This window comes from Poecile atricapillus, chromosome 3 (assembly GCF_030490865.1).
Source record: "Poecile atricapillus isolate bPoeAtr1 chromosome 3, bPoeAtr1.hap1, whole genome shotgun sequence".
NCBI lineage: Eukaryota > Metazoa > Chordata > Aves > Passeriformes > Paridae > Poecile > Poecile atricapillus.
This window is the reverse complement of record NC_081251.1, coordinates 76,892,856-76,908,389: the sequence shown is the minus strand read 5'-3', so window position 1 is coordinate 76,908,389 and position 15,534 is coordinate 76,892,856. Positions and strand designations below refer to the sequence as shown.

At 35.4% G+C, this 15,534-nt stretch overlaps 1 protein-coding gene across 9 annotated transcripts in view; it reads left to right on the top strand.

The window, feature by feature from the left end:
- The window catches only part of QKI (QKI, KH domain containing RNA binding), a 153,197-nt gene that overhangs the window by 26,326 nt on the left and 111,337 nt on the right, over nt 1-15,534 (top strand). For all 9 annotated transcript variants that reach the window (XM_058836242.1, XM_058836243.1, XM_058836240.1 and 6 more), the window contains exon 2: nt 10,478-10,620. In XM_058836242.1, the coding sequence (XP_058692225.1) occupies nt 10,478-10,620 (143 nt within the window). The remainder of the gene's footprint in view (nt 1-10,477; nt 10,621-15,534) is intronic.

Here is a 15,534-nt window from a genome sequence, read left to right as displayed (position 1 = left end):
TGTTAGTCTAGTGCTGTCTGTGGTAAACTTGTCATATGTCTTACAGACTTTCATTTGGTTTCTAAAAACTTCTTCAATGTGTTTGAAACATGGCATAGTAACAAAAATGGGACTAATGTGTCTGGATGGAATGTTTACTGTAGAACTAAATTTTGGAGTGTTTTCCTGCATGAGTATGTTTGGTCATTCTACATCCAACTCAAGAGTTTTCAGATGTATTGGATGTGTGTAATTTTCTAACACAGATGGATAATGCTTAATTTTAGGGTTGTAGTTTGGTTAGCTGTGTTGTCAAATTTCTTAAGCTGTGGCAATGGTTATGTATTTGGTTAAGTAGAGATTGGGATTAAGTAGAGATCTTGTTTATGTACTGACTCTGGGAAGTCTTCCAGTATTTAAAACTTAATTTAAAGTTGCACAATGTATCTTCATAATGTAATTTATATCAGAGGAGTGCAATAGTTAATGTATTTAATGTTGTGTATGACTAACTTGTCAGTGCTGGTACTTGTCAACCAAAAATGGTTACTTTCTTAGTCTTGTGAATAAAATGCTGAAAGAGCTAGGTAGGGCAGCATTTACAACAATGCTGTATGATGGGGAGCAGTGTATATAAAAGTGGGATTGTGTTACTGTTGTATGTGATCAGCTAAGAAAAAGTAAATTTGGAATGAGAGGCACTAGTCAGTCCTATTCAGATGAATTAGGTTCCAGTTGAAGTGATGAAAGCCGTCAGGTTGGCCTCTTATGAAATTGTACTTCAGAAATACATAGAGATATTTCTTACAAGTACTGGAATAGCTTTGACATGCTAGCAGGTTAGAATTGGAAATGTTCACTTTATTAACTAGGTCAGTTATCTCTAGGTATGCTTGCTTCCTCACATTTTGATGTTTCTTAGAGCATTAGGTAAATTCTTCAGCTGATAACCAGTGATCAGTTTGTTTAGATGTCACAGATACAAAACCTACAGTGCCTAAATACAAGTTTTTTGATTATAAAGTATTTTCATCAGTGTCTCAGTGGCAATATAGTTTTTATATATTCTTTTAATAAAGAATGCATAATGGTAATGCTTCACAACTGATCAGGTAATAATGACTAATTTTTTTTCTCCCCTTGATCTCATGAAGCAGGCTGGGTATGGTCCAGACATCTAGTGGCTTTCAATGTATCAAGTGATCACTATGTGCATAAACTGTAGAAGATTCAGTTTTGTGATGCAGAAATACAAGACTGTGAAAAATGGACAGAACACAGCAGGATATGCATCTTCACTTCCCAACATTTTCTGAAATACTTTATATAAGTGAACAAGTTTTGTATTTCTTCAGATTGCCTTGGTATGTTAAAATGTATGAAATTTACTTTGGCATTAAAACGATTATTAAAAGATAGAGAAGGCTCACATAACATGACTATGTTAGTGAATAGATAATTACTTTTGAGTGGTCATGAAAGTAAAAAAAAAACAAACCAAAAAATCCCTCACTCTTCTCATACAAAAGAAGAAGAGTCCATTAACCAATGGAATGCTTTCTTGTAATTATTGACTGTGGAGGATCATTTTGGATGGTTCCCAAAGACTGAGAAAATAGCTCTGCATGTGCTCTAGGTTGCTCTTTGAAATTGGTGAGTCTTTAGGTGCACCCTTAAATACAGGAAAGAAAACAGTGCTGCTGTTTAGTTTTCCAGTGGGGTTTTTAAAGTAGTTTTTACTTCTCAGTCCTAAGAATAAGCAATTCTAAAGTTTTAATTTTACAGTAAGCTTCAAAACTCACTATTTAAAAGGGTCTATGCCACAAATTTGTTTAAATTACTTTGTTTTGTTTTAAAGGTTGTGAAACAGTGTCTAGCCCTTTTATGCACTTCTTGCTCTTATTGGCAGAATCGCATAGTGTGGGATTTTGATGCTGATATCCAGGTGATTTTGATATTAATCAGGCTGTTCTTTTCCAAAGTGCTTGGGATACATTTTGAGAGAATGCCCTTCTGGCTTTACTGGAGAGCTTCCCATTACATAACTTCATAGTTGTTGAACGTAAATACACTTTATTTCATGTGCAGAAGATACCTGTGGAAAGTGGACAGCAGTTGATTATGGTATGAAGGGAGAATGGAATTGTGTGTGAGTAGAGAAAGGTCCATTGCAGACCAGTCAATCTACATTTTTCACAAGGATCAATTAAAAAAAAAAGACAGTAAACTGAAGTAGTGTATTTTTGTAAGAAAATACCCAGCTGAGGAACTAAAACCATGGAAGTTCTGTCTGAGCTGACAGAACTTCCATATCAATCTGATGTTTTTAGAGCGTGCCAAACAACATTGTTGTTTAAATCTCACGGAATGGATGGCTCCTTGATTTAATCTTTCTGGTGACTAGGAGTTCACACAGGTATTACTGCAGATTCTCCCACATCTAAGATATTCAAGTTGTTTATACTTTTGGTTATCTGGCAAACACTTGGATTATGCTGCTGAGTGTGGAAGGTAAAACAAACAGTCGAGAACTTTGAATAGCTCTAGAAGCTTGATGTACATTTGGCTGTGGTACTTGTAACTAAGGAAGAACTTCAGGAGCTGGAGTGAGTCCAGAGGGTAGCAGAACTGGTGAAGGGTCTGGAGCAGAAGTCCTCCAGAAGAGGATCAGCTGAAGGAGTTAGGGGTGTTTAGCCTGGAGAAAAGGAGGCTCAGGCAGACCTTTTCACTCTACAGCTCCCTGAAAGCAGGGTGTAGCCAGGTGGGGCTTGGCCTCTTCTCCCAAGCAACCAGGGACAGGACAGAAGGACATAGTTTAAGGAAAAACTGGAAAAGGCATTTAGTACTGTGGTCTAGTTGATATGTTGGTGAGTTTGGTCACAGATTAGACTGGATCTCAGAGGGCTTTTCCAACCTAATTGATTCTATTCTGTAAGTATTTAGGGGCAACTTGCTGCTGAAGGGAACTAGAGTGGATTTTTGAGAGGGTGGTAGTTAAGCCTGATGCAGATATGAGACACCAAATGTGCTTCAGCAGTCCTGCTGTACTGACGGACTTTCATGTTACTGTTTTCTCTTTATCAGCTAATTACTCACCTCAAGAAGCTTTCCATTTTCCAGTTCTGCTCATTTGGGTGTGGATGGATAGTGTATGACAGTTGCGGTATTACGTTAGTTGAATACGCCAAGTAGACTGCTGATCAGTTCTTTAAAGTATCCTCTTGGGAACATATAAACTTATTTTTATGTTCAAGATATTTAGGCTTTTGGAGCACAGTGCTGGGGTATGATGAGACAAATACAAGAACTTCATCTCAAATATGCAGCTTTTGGAGCTTACCAAGAAAATGTGGAGACTATTCAATCTTTGTATTATTTTTTTTAAGAAAATGCAGATTGCCACTGGCAGCTGTAATGCAGGATTGATGGACTTTTTCAGACCTGCTCTGGCCTTTCTGACATATCATAATGTCAAATAACATATATGCAAGTTTTAGTAAGTGGAAACAAATGCATGACTGTTTTAAATTTACCAGTTTATTATGTCTGAGTTTAGTGTCATGCTTTAGACCAAAATTGCTGATACATGAAAATTTGTCAAAGTTTTTATCTGTTTATCAGCTCTGCTTGATCCTAAGGTTGTTTTTTGTTTGTTTTTGGGGTTTATTTGTTTTATTTTTTTACTCTGTGTTGGTTTCTGAAGGACAGATACTATGAATCTTGTTTGCCTGATGTGTAGGCATTTCACGGCTTTAATATCGGGGTGGGAAGTGTAAATGCTTGCCAGCATTTTAAGTCATGTACTGATGATGCATGCAGGGTACAAGTCCATGTGGCACAATATTAAAAATTACTTGGTTTTTTTGCTAGCATTGCTATTTCTGCTGCATCAGCAGTAGTAGCAAACAGCACTGGTGTTAACAGTGAAAACTGATAAAATTGTGATGAATAAAACCAGCTATTTCTTTGCCAAGTAAGCATACTAAAGCTGCTAGATTAGAAAACACATGAGTTGCAATGTTCCACCAATAATAAAGCACGTTAAAGATTTCTGTTGACATTTATACAAAGCGAACAGATGAGTATGCTCTATTTGGTTTTGAAGTCAGTTTGATACAAACCTTACAACTGCCCGCAAAAGAAGGAGTTTGCAGGCTCTTCTTGCAAGAAGAAATGACTGAATTTTGACACCAAGAGTGCTGACAAATTGCTGAAAGCGCTGCCCACTTATCATTGGACTGACAGTTTAATCATCAAAAGTGTAACTGCTAGATTGGGCTCCGAGGAGCAAAAGAGAAGAACCTATGGTTTTTCCAAAGCATTAGAAGATGAACTGAAATTTGAAATGCAAACACTTTTTTTTTTTTTTTTTTTTTGTGATACTCCTGAATGACTTGTGTGCCATATTCTCAGTGGTGATGTTGAGTACTTCCAGTACTTCCACATACTTTTTCATTTCTTCTGAGAGGCTGTCTATTGATCTAGTGCATTAATGGTGTGATGCCACTTTGGATTTTCTTTTAAATTTTATAATAGAAGTTGTATTTAAATTTGGTACATGCTGTGTCAACAAGATTATTTTTGTGAAGGTGATGAGCTTGGCACGCTACTCATGTTGTAGTTTAAGTACATGCTCTGTGTTAGTCTTCAGAACCCCTTCAAGAGAGATTATAATTCACTGGTCTTCAGAGATTATAAGTAAGAGCAGAATATAACAGTTTCCTACTTTTTGTGGGTTTTTTTCTCTCCATTATTATATTTTCCATATTTTTTGCAATATTATTGGATTCTGTTTGACACACTGTTATATTATATAAAACTAACTGGTATCTAGTTGCTGTTGTCTAATTAATGGGTAATGCTTTAATGGCACATGGAATTGGTTGCCTGCCTGTATAAATCATGGACCCCTATTCAGTGTATTTGGATCCTACAAAGTGGTAATTTTATGTCTGTTATGTTAGTGCCTGTAAGTGTTAGTGACTCTATTAGTGGTTTTTTTCTAGTTTAGGGACTTACCTGATTGCAAAAGAATTAGAAAAAAATATTTTGTTGCTTAAAAGTAACTCTGAAATGCCTAATGTGATGATCTAGCAGCAGTTGTGTGCAACAAAAACACTTTGTAAAAATATTAACTTATTGCACACATTTTGTTGCATTTAAGAAAATTGCTCTGCATAGTAGTGAAGAATGAGAAGGTACTTAATTCAGTTAGTTCCTCACTTGCCCACTCAGTGCAATGCATGCTAATCGCATGCCTTCGAGTGGACTCGCTAAAGTGGTCTCTGATAGATAGTTGTTAGAATTTTTCACTTTTTGCAAAAAGCTATTGTGGAAATGCTGAAGGTGTTATTCATGCTTCAGTTTAGTGTCATGATCTGTAAGAAAAAAATTATAAGAATTACTTTTGCCTGTCAAAATACATAAAATTATGCTGCGTGTGAAAAATCTGGTGTCATTGATATTTTGGGCATAACTTGATTTCTCTGAGAAAGTAGAAAACTGAAACTGATGTTCTATGCATCAATGAGATCCAAGTACCATGTAGATTTTTAGCTATATGAACATAACAGTTTTTCTTACCATAACTCTTAAACGTTTAAGTTTAAATATTTGCTCCTAACTTAACTATTTTTTCATATGGAAACTAGCTTGTTCTTGAGAATCTTGGAAAGCCTGGTGCTCCACTTGGTTAAGGAAGCATGCCTGCTGGTGTTAGAAGATGATTAGTGTTTTGATGAATTCTGTGTTTCTTGATGATTTTTACTACTGGCTTGTTCCACCCCCACTTGCTGTGTATTGAAAAACAATGGATGAAGTTAAGGTGCTCTTCTGTTAGTTTCAAAAAAGGAATTCTGTGTGCATTGATGACTTAACATGGTCTTAGGAAAGCAACATAAGCTCAAAGTTGCATGAGTTTAACTCTGTTTAAAAGGATGTAGCTAAATTGGAGTATCAGAAGATTTGTTTCAGTTCTTCAAATTCTTAGTTCTGGTTTAAACAACAGTGCGGAATGTATCAATTTAAAAACAGTAAGTCTGCTGCCCTTCCAAAAAATAAAACTTCATAATTTAGAGGAAGCTTTTGTTGTGAGAAATAGTAAAGATGTGGCCACTGGTGATGAAAGTGGTTTGCAAAGTGGTGTGACAGGAAGGATTTGAATAATTTTTCAGTGATTTCCTACTTTGAATATTCTTGCAGAATAGTTTATGTAAACCCATTTTACACTGCAACCCAGAAGTCTTAAACACATATGCAGAATCTTACTTCTTCTGAAGGAATAATTGACAACTGAAAATTAGTGACTTCTTAGTGGTGTTTAATGTGATGACAAACACTCACATGAACGTTGTTCTTTGTGTATTCAAGGGAGAAGAATACTTTAATGAAGAAATCAAACCAGTACATATCTGTAGACAGATGTAAGCAGTATAAAGAGTATATCCTGCTTCAAAACATATCTTGGAAAGGAATTAGATTGAAAAATATGCTCTGTAGATAAAGGAAACAAAAGATGTTACTTGTATAGTTTTTGGGACAGAGGAAGAAAAATGTCCCCTGGACCAGAATGCATGTCATTGCTACCATGGCTAACTAGGTCATGCCATATTAAGGTGGAACAAGATAAAGATACTGAAACCAGTTTGTCTTTTCTTTTGAATTTATTTTTCCACTACCCTGCTGTAAGCAAGACACATTTGTCATTTACTTCTAAACTTACTACTTAGAATGGTGTAGACCAGGGTATTGTTAAAGGTGAATATTGTAGATTTTGAAATTCTTTGAGTTTCTGCTTTTACCTACAGTAGAGATAGGTACTTATATCCTTTCAGAAACCTATTAATGCACTGATAGAACTCACAGGTTTTAGAGATATGGAGAAACTGCTGTATGCTTTGCTTTTTTTTTTCCCCAGTCATATCTACTATTATAATTAAGTATCTCTCCTTACTAACACTCGTTTAAATCCCTAGAGTGTTATACAACATAATTACCACTGCAGCATTAAGGTAGAGGTAAAGTACCTAGAATTGTACTTAGATGTTCACTTTGAAAATAAAGCTTTCCTTATTTTTGAATCAGTTGACTTTCTGTGAGAGGGAGGAATCTGTGACAAATTGCAAATGTGAAGGAGCTAAAGCTTTACAAATGAACTTGAAAAATGTGATTTCATGAGAGACTTACCAAATAAGCTTTTAGGAAAGGGAAGACCTACTTGGTAGTGAGTAAGAAATGTGAAATAAATCTAAATTGAAGACTGTTTACTTGACTTTTTTTTTTTTAATATATGTGAATTCAATCCTAAGAAATAAAAAGGTGTGCTTGGAGGATTTGACTTTCCTACTTGAGCACCGCTCCTCAGATTTTTAGGTATTTTAATGTATTTCAGAATAAAATGGTACTTCCTAGGGCTTGAGAGAGCAGAACTTTTATCTCCTCTGACATGCTGCAGGTGATACTTTCTGAAACCTTATTAAGTCCTGGTAAACTTGAGGGAGGTGCTGAAAATACAGTACCACATAATTCTGTTGATACGTGTAACTGCCTTGAGTGGCAAAGCTGCAAGAGATTGAATAGACTAGAATCTTGAATTGGGTGTGATGGAGACCATAAAAGAAAAGGTGTTGCCATCAAAATTCAGTACTTTGTATGGAGTCTTGTTGAGGCACCAGAGATTAAGCAAGACGCAGGTATGTCAGTAAAGTGCTATTAGTCATAAAATAAAAAAAGTAATCTTGCAGATGTGTAGAATGATTCAGCAGAATCTAAAAAAACCCAGGAGGCATATCAAGCAGATAACTTCATGATTGTGCATTTGAGAGAATGCTTGTGGTCGGCTGCACTTAATACCTTAGGATGGTTGTACTCCATCTAACTACAGTTAGGAGTGAGAGACAATGGGTGAAATAGAGACTTGATCTAATAATTTTATCGTTTAAGCTGTAGTCTTTAATTTCTGTCAAGAAAAGTGGAAAGAGAGTATCATAGATAATGTGTTGAAGTGGAGTTTGGAGGCTGGAACAGCAGCTAAAGAAAGCAGGGAATACAAGTCTGTTATTTCATCTGTTGCTTCTGAATGTTTCTTCTGAGGTCTTGGAGAAAGTCTTTCACAAGAGAGAGGGTAAAATGCCAAGAAGCAGAAGAAATGGTAGCACTTGAGGAGCAAGTGATTCTGCTGATTGCTGTAGCTGTCTGTCCCTGTACTGATGCTTGTTACCATTGCTGCTGGCTTGAATGTAGAGAAAAGACAAACTTGCACATGCGAAGAAAACTAGAGTTCAGGTGTCTGGTCCCATAGTGAAGTTTTCTACTCACTGAGTTTTGGTAGATGTCTTTATTCTCTATAAAGTTTGAGGTGCGATAGATAGCTTAGGTTTCACAGAAGCTGAAATTGAGGGGTAGTCCTGAAGAAGCTCTCATACTGTCTTTGTGTGTTCTGAATGTTTGGTTTCCAAGTGTCATGAATGAGGCACAGGATTATTTGCAAAGAAAAGATTAAAATAAATGTTTGTTTTCTTCTGTGAAGACTATGATATCCAATCTTAGTGATTATATTCTGCATGAAAGATAGATTTTAAAAGGTGAATTTAGGTGCGGCTACTCATAGCTGCCAGCTATATATAAAAATGACTGTGTTGCTGCTTAGGCTTCAATACTTCTGTAGACTGTCTAGCTTGTCTCAGTGTAGTGTAAATTAATGGAAAATCTGAAGAGAATGAAAAGGAAACGAAGTGTGCCAAAAGATAGTAGTATTTGTTCAAAGAGATGTGCTAAAAATTTCTTAATATACTGGAGCCACTATAAATACTGCTTGTAGTTCCGAGGAATTTGTGCTCATTGCCAAAATTGTGTGTAGAAGGAGATGAGTATTTTTTCCTTCAGCTGTGATTATATGGTGACAAAATTTGTGTTCCCCATTATAAACAGGTGTTTTTTACTAAATCATGATACAGTACACATGACTGTGTCAGTTTCCAGCAGCGAAACAACTTGTTCCTGAATATGCGTTTCAGAGAGGTCTCCTTTCTGATGCTTTCCCCCACCCCACAGTTTTTCAGGTGGTGGAATCTCAGCTATTAATCATTTGCCAGAGAAGAAACTGATTATGAAACAGAGGTTACATTAATCTCTTGTCTGCTGCTAGAGTTTCAAGTGATGACTTCTTTCTGTGGCTTCCTGTATTTAGATGAAAGCATAAGATTTCTGTTTTCAGTGTCATGTTTAATTCTGAAGGTTTTGAAAGCAGTTGTTGCAATTCTAAGTAAAAGACTGGAACTACTGATAACTGGCTTTGTTACAGCCCATGCTGTTGTAAGTCTTTAATGCTTTGGGAACAGTCCTGTTGCAATGTTAGTTTTTGGTTTGAAACTTGGTTAATACATTCATTTTAAGTAATTCTTCAGTGATACTGAAATAATCTCATTGATAACATTTTTACACTATTTTGGACTCCATAAATTTTGAAATGTGGAATTTCTGATTCTTACAGCAGCAATTTAAGTACCATGTTTAACAGATTTAGATGTAAAATTTAACTTCTTGTTAAATGTCTTTTTTGGTTAAACAAAAGAAAGCTTTGTGTTCATTCTCAGACTCTTACAGCTTAGTGATGCTAATGTAGATTTGAATCAAATTACCCATTTTTAACTACCTTGTTTATTACTTCTAAACTACATCTTCCAAGTAAATACTGCAAGGTGTGAGTAACACAGGTGTAAATGGTAGAAAGAGTACTTTGAAGTTCACCCTTGACATTCCCTGGAGTTGTTGAGGAGCTTTTCATTACTTTGATTTGAAGTAGTAGGGCTTCTGGTTGCACAGAGAGCTTGCCCAGGTCTCTAATACCACACTGCACTTTGTTTTTTTCATTATCTCTGGGGGTAGTCAGTAGAACAATACCGGTTTGTTGTCCTACCATGTGCTCATGAACTGTGCTATTAAGTTGTCCTATTTCCCATTGCTGAAAGATGCTCCATTTAATTTCCCAGTGCTGTAGTTAATCCCATAACTAGCAAAAGTACTGTATAGATGCATTTTTCTATTTTTTATGTTAGGTACAGATTTCTAATTTTTTTTTTTTTTTTTGCTTTCTAGCTGCTTTATTATTTAGAAAAACATAAAAGAACTGTTTTATACACCTTTAAAATGAAGTGAGCAATCTTGTAAGTGTTCTGAGGAGGTGCACGTAATTTTTGCTTCAATAGCTGAATTCCATAAACAGGATGGATGAGTAGGTAGCAAATTTACAGACATAAGAGACATTTAAGGATGGGTGCTGCAATTTAAAATAAAAACCAACAAAACACACTGAAAGCCCCCAAACAAAACAGAAGAAAAATAAACAAAACCAGAGTAGATCTTTAAGCTGCCATGATGTTCATAAGAAGAGGAAGAAAATGGCATTAAAATTTGGGAAATAATAGAAAGAGAAAATTGTCATGTTAGATTGTAATCTGTTACTGTATTTAATGCCTAATATACGTTTTTCCCCCCACAGAAATTAGCAGAGTACGGAAAGACATGTATAACGACACATTAAATGGTAGTACGGAGAAGAGAAGTGCAGAATTACCAGATGCTGTGGGACCTATTGTACAGTTACAAGAGAAACTATATGTGCCTGTAAAAGAATATCCAGATGTAAGTATATCTTTTTAGTCCCTAAATTATTTTTTGATCTTTGTGATCGTCTTTAAATATAAATTTCATGTGATGCTACCCTTGGATCACGATGAGTTGCTTTGGATACTAGGGAATCGGTGTATGTTCCACTTAGCTTGATTTGCAGTGAGTGTGAGTGGAAGAAGGTTGTGTTGTATGCCAAACTAGTATGGCTTGCTAAACCGTAGATGTAAGATCCTAGTTATCTCGTTCATTCAGTATTGTCTGTCCTGAGACACTTGTGAAGTGAATTTGAGGAGGAAAGTAGTTCTTGGGATAGTGGTTTTTTTCCTCTTGGTGTGTCTCTAAAAGTCAGCTGCAGAATGCTTAGGAGCCCTTCAGAGACATTTTGGAGACTGAACTTAGTCTCAATTACTGTTTGTCCCATACCTGTGTAACCAGTTCTGTTGCTTATAGAAGTGTCTTTATCTCAGGGTTGGTTGTCCTGTCCTCTCCTCTTTCCCCACCCTGCTTAAGCAAAACTCTTTGCTTGCCTGTCAATATTGTGGTCTCCATGGGGTGATCACTGTACACTTACCTTCTGAAGGAGAATGGTTTTATTTAACTAGAACTATTTTGAATTCATCTGGTCTGAAGCGTTTCTAAAAACTACCTAGGAAAAACAGTCCTTTCAAAATCTACCCTGACTACCCCAACAGCTTTCATTGATCAGTGACAAAATAAGAAACTGTGTTACTCTTCCCTAACAGAATTTGCAGGTTCTGTTTCAGTAGAGGAGTGCAGGGTGCAGTTAAGGGATTTGTACATTAAAGTGATATAAAGTGGAAGAAAGTACATAACAGCAAAAATGGAAGTAACACTTGTGTATTTCTGTGACTTTTCTTTGTATGCTTAATTTAATTAAGCTCTCCAAATGGGGTTTTATTATTTCAATGCTGCTTAGAACATACAGACCTCTAAGTAAACCTCTCTGTGCCATGCTCCAATAACAAAATAAAGTGCAAGTCCTTATTTTCAGAACAGAATACTTAGACAAATGCCTTCTCTCCCATTTCAACTTTTCAGGTTTTTTACTTTGGGGTTAAAATATGTCTACTGGGAAAAGTGTTCAAGGAATTTACACTGGCATTAAGGACATGTCTTTTCCCTTGTATTGCATTTTTCTTCCACATTAAACATATATGTGTCTGTATACATTTGTGTACGTGCATACGTGTCCCCACACCAAAAACAGTAATTCTTTTGAAACTCCTCAGAATTACAGATTTTTTTAGAGGAATTATCCAATGCAATTGTTACACAAAGCCATGGAAGTAGCTCTGGACTTAATACCTCCATATATCTTAGAATTATATTGTTTAGTGGCTTTTAAAAACATTTCTTAGTTACTGAAATCTCAGTTTCTTAACTTGACAATGTATTCTTTGTGAAGAGTTGCCTTAGTTATTTTGTTGTAGTTTTTACAGAACTCGATGCTTGCTGTATAAGGATTATGAGTAAGAAAAAAGGTCTTGGATTTCCCTTAACTATTAAGCTGCCATTCTGGAAATCAGTGTTTTAGTAGCTTAGCTCTTCACTGCCAGTTAATTATCAAATATAATGTAAATAAGCAGGAGTTTGTCTCTAGTTACTGACAAAGTAATGATTTCACTAGCTACTGCTAGCTCTTTGCTTTGAGAAGAACTGCCTTGAAGTGGTCACTAATTTATTTTAATAAACTCTTAGGCATTCAGAAGTTGGAGAAGTTTGTGATTTGTATACATGTGACCCAGAATAAAAAGGCTGTTGGTTCTTGTGAGATGATGTGAAGTGTGTGCTAGAAAATGTGATGCCTTTGCTGCTGTGGTGGGACCTGGCAGTTCAAGCTTCACTGGGGAGCCAAGTCCGGTGTTCTGTGTTCATTGCTGCTTGGAATGGGAGCAGCACAACCTCAACAACTGGTTAATCAACTAGAATATACCACTACATACAAATAAAAAGCTGTGATTTGGTATGTGGGCCATTTCTAAAATCTTTCTGCAAGTTAGAAATTAAGTAACCTGCTTTGAATTCAGGCTAACACAATATTTAAAAGGTCTGGAGCATAGTGATTCCAACCTGTTAAAAAAAAAAGTAATACTTGTATACAAGTAATACTTAAAAGTAATACTTGTAAGTATTAATTTCACCTGTAAAGGTAAATTTGTGTGTAAGGATAGAAATTGTTACCTGTGAGAATTTTCACAACGGTATATGAAATTTCTTACTCATATTCAGCAATTAATTTAGTTGTTACTAGATTTAGGAGAGACATGCTGTATAGACTATGAGAGTGAGTTTCCCAGATAAATCTAGTTGATTCTTTCTGTTGCCGTAATTTTCTTCCAACTGACAGTCTTGTATACATTACAAAGATATAAAGTTGGATAAACCTGAAGTTGCTCAGAGAAGAGTGACCAGAAACTGGGTTTCTGAAGTATACTTAATAATATTTTTAGAAATTAAAAAATAATCAGCAAAATGTTAGGGTGTTTTAATAAACTTTTGTTATGGTAAATGTTTTTGACTTAGAATTTTGAGCATATTGGTTAGTTGACTGTAGTAATACTGGATAGTATTACAGTGCTATTTTGTGCACAGAATCCTCAGTTACTTGTGAGGCATAAAAATAGTGGTTTACCATAAGTTTAAACAAACATGCTTTATATATGTGTATATATAAACATACACAAAAGATGAAACAGTAAATTTTCATAGGCTGCATCACTTTGATATTGCTGTTTTACTATCCTTTGGTTAGCCACAGAAAGTAGAGTATATGAAGTTAAACTTAAAGGCTAAAATAAATATGTAAAATCCCCTGAAGGCTTCTAATTTGTTTTTCTAATACTCGTACATATTGAGTATTTTTAATCTAATATTTATTTGAAGGCCATAGTTGATGTAAGGTTTAGCTTGCCAAAAAATTAATTGACCAAAACAGCCTGTAGTTTTTAAATGCTGACTGTGCAGAGTCTGAATTTCTACTTCTGTACTAGTAAGTGGAAGATATGCAAAAATCTTGCTAAGGAAGAATTAATTTTCTTTGGTGTGTTGTATTAATAAGGAGAATTTTTCCATTATGTAGTCACAGTCTGATAAATTGTGTAACTGTTGGGACCGTCTCCTTTGTGGCACTTTTTTTTCGTAGTAGGTTACTGTTACGCAATTGGGTCTATTTGTATTTTTTTTCTTCTAGCACCCTTGAAAAGGTGTTTAATCTTTATAGAAATTTTAGTATTAAAACTGAGATTTGAGATACTTAACTTTTCTGAGCCGTGTGTATACGTGCTTGAAACTTGAGAGACAACTTGTGCAAAAGGCACCCAAGAAATGAAATTCCGTTAATTGCCCGTATTTGGCCCTTAAGTTAAAAGTGAGTTCTCTACAGTGTAATATTTATATTCTCATATAAGTCTTTATGTTTGTCTATACATTTTGAAGGCATTTCCAATTCATGGTGAAATAACTTCCATCTGAATTTTTAAAAGTGAGAAGGAAAGATGTCAGAAAAAATTGTTGATCTCCTCTTAAGAAGCAGAAGAATGGAGGATAAGCTGTTGTTTGTGGGTGAATAGTTAATAGTCTTTAGCATTTCTTATGCTTCAGATAAATGATTAATTTTCTCGAATTTCCCTAAAGAGCTGAGACTAAACTTTCTGCCTCATATCAATTTAAACAGTTTTTGGAATTAGTACCTATAAATGTTGAACTGAATAAATGTTTTTTCTATTATAATAATGGCTTTATTATTAATAAGTAGCCTGTTATCTCTGATTAATGTGAAATTCTCTGTTGGAACTCTTCTGTGCCTCTTCAGTAAAAATGTAAGAACTTGGTAATTATCGCATCTAAAGTAGCATGTCCTTTGAGTATACTGAAGCTCAAAGGCCAGCAGTGATAAACAGCTTGTGCGTACTTTCTGACCATTTTAGTTAAAACTGTTTAATTAGTACAACACAATGATGAACACAGGGACTCGTTTTACTATGGGGAACTTACTTACAAAGTGTTTAAATCCTTTTTCAATTTGTAATATCAGAGTTTAATAGCATCCCTAATATGGATTAGGAAAATGATAACATCTTCTTTTTATTGTTCTGATTCTTTTACTTAAGCTTTTCATTCCCTAGTGGTAAACAGGGAAGGAGGCTAGAAGACTTAGCCCTGTTTACCTTTGCAGTTTGAAGGAAAGAGGGAATATAACTGGTCTCTGTACATAAACTTGGGATAGAGAATAATGGCAGGGCTGCAGGAAGATTTGGAAAAGGTCAGCTACTGATGGAAGTACAAATGTATATGAAATAACTAAAGTAGTTTGATTACTAATTTTCAGTCTTAGTGGGGTCATTGGAAAAACATTCTAATAGAAGTAATGGGAACAAAAAAATTAATTTTGATTTTGAACTCTATATATATTCATGAGAGGCTTTATGTGCTTTGGTTGCACATGGTAAGGGAATGGATTGAGGAAGGGCCCCTTTATTTAGATGCTGTTAAAATGGAGACTTGCCCTAATATCTATATGAAGATTTCTTTTAACCCTTCCTATCTAATGTTTTATTAGATATTCTTCTATTACTGACCATCTGAATCACCTTTTGAATTTTTTTTTTTTTTAGTTTTTGAACTCTGCTAAACAATCTCAATAGCTGGTTTGGGAGATTTGGGGGTTGTGTTAGGTTTTTGTTGTTTTTTTTTGGGGGGGGGGGTGAGTGTTTTGGTTTGGGTTTTTTTTTGGTGCACTATGGCAGACTTTGTCATAATTTTATAAATAAGTTGGTAAAACCTCCAGACCATGTTTGTACTTGGAGGCAAAAGGATGAAAGACAGTCTAGAATACACTGGAATTAAAAATCCTGTCCTTTAGCCCCTTAGAGTACTCTTGCAGGCTGAGCATCATCTCAGCATTAC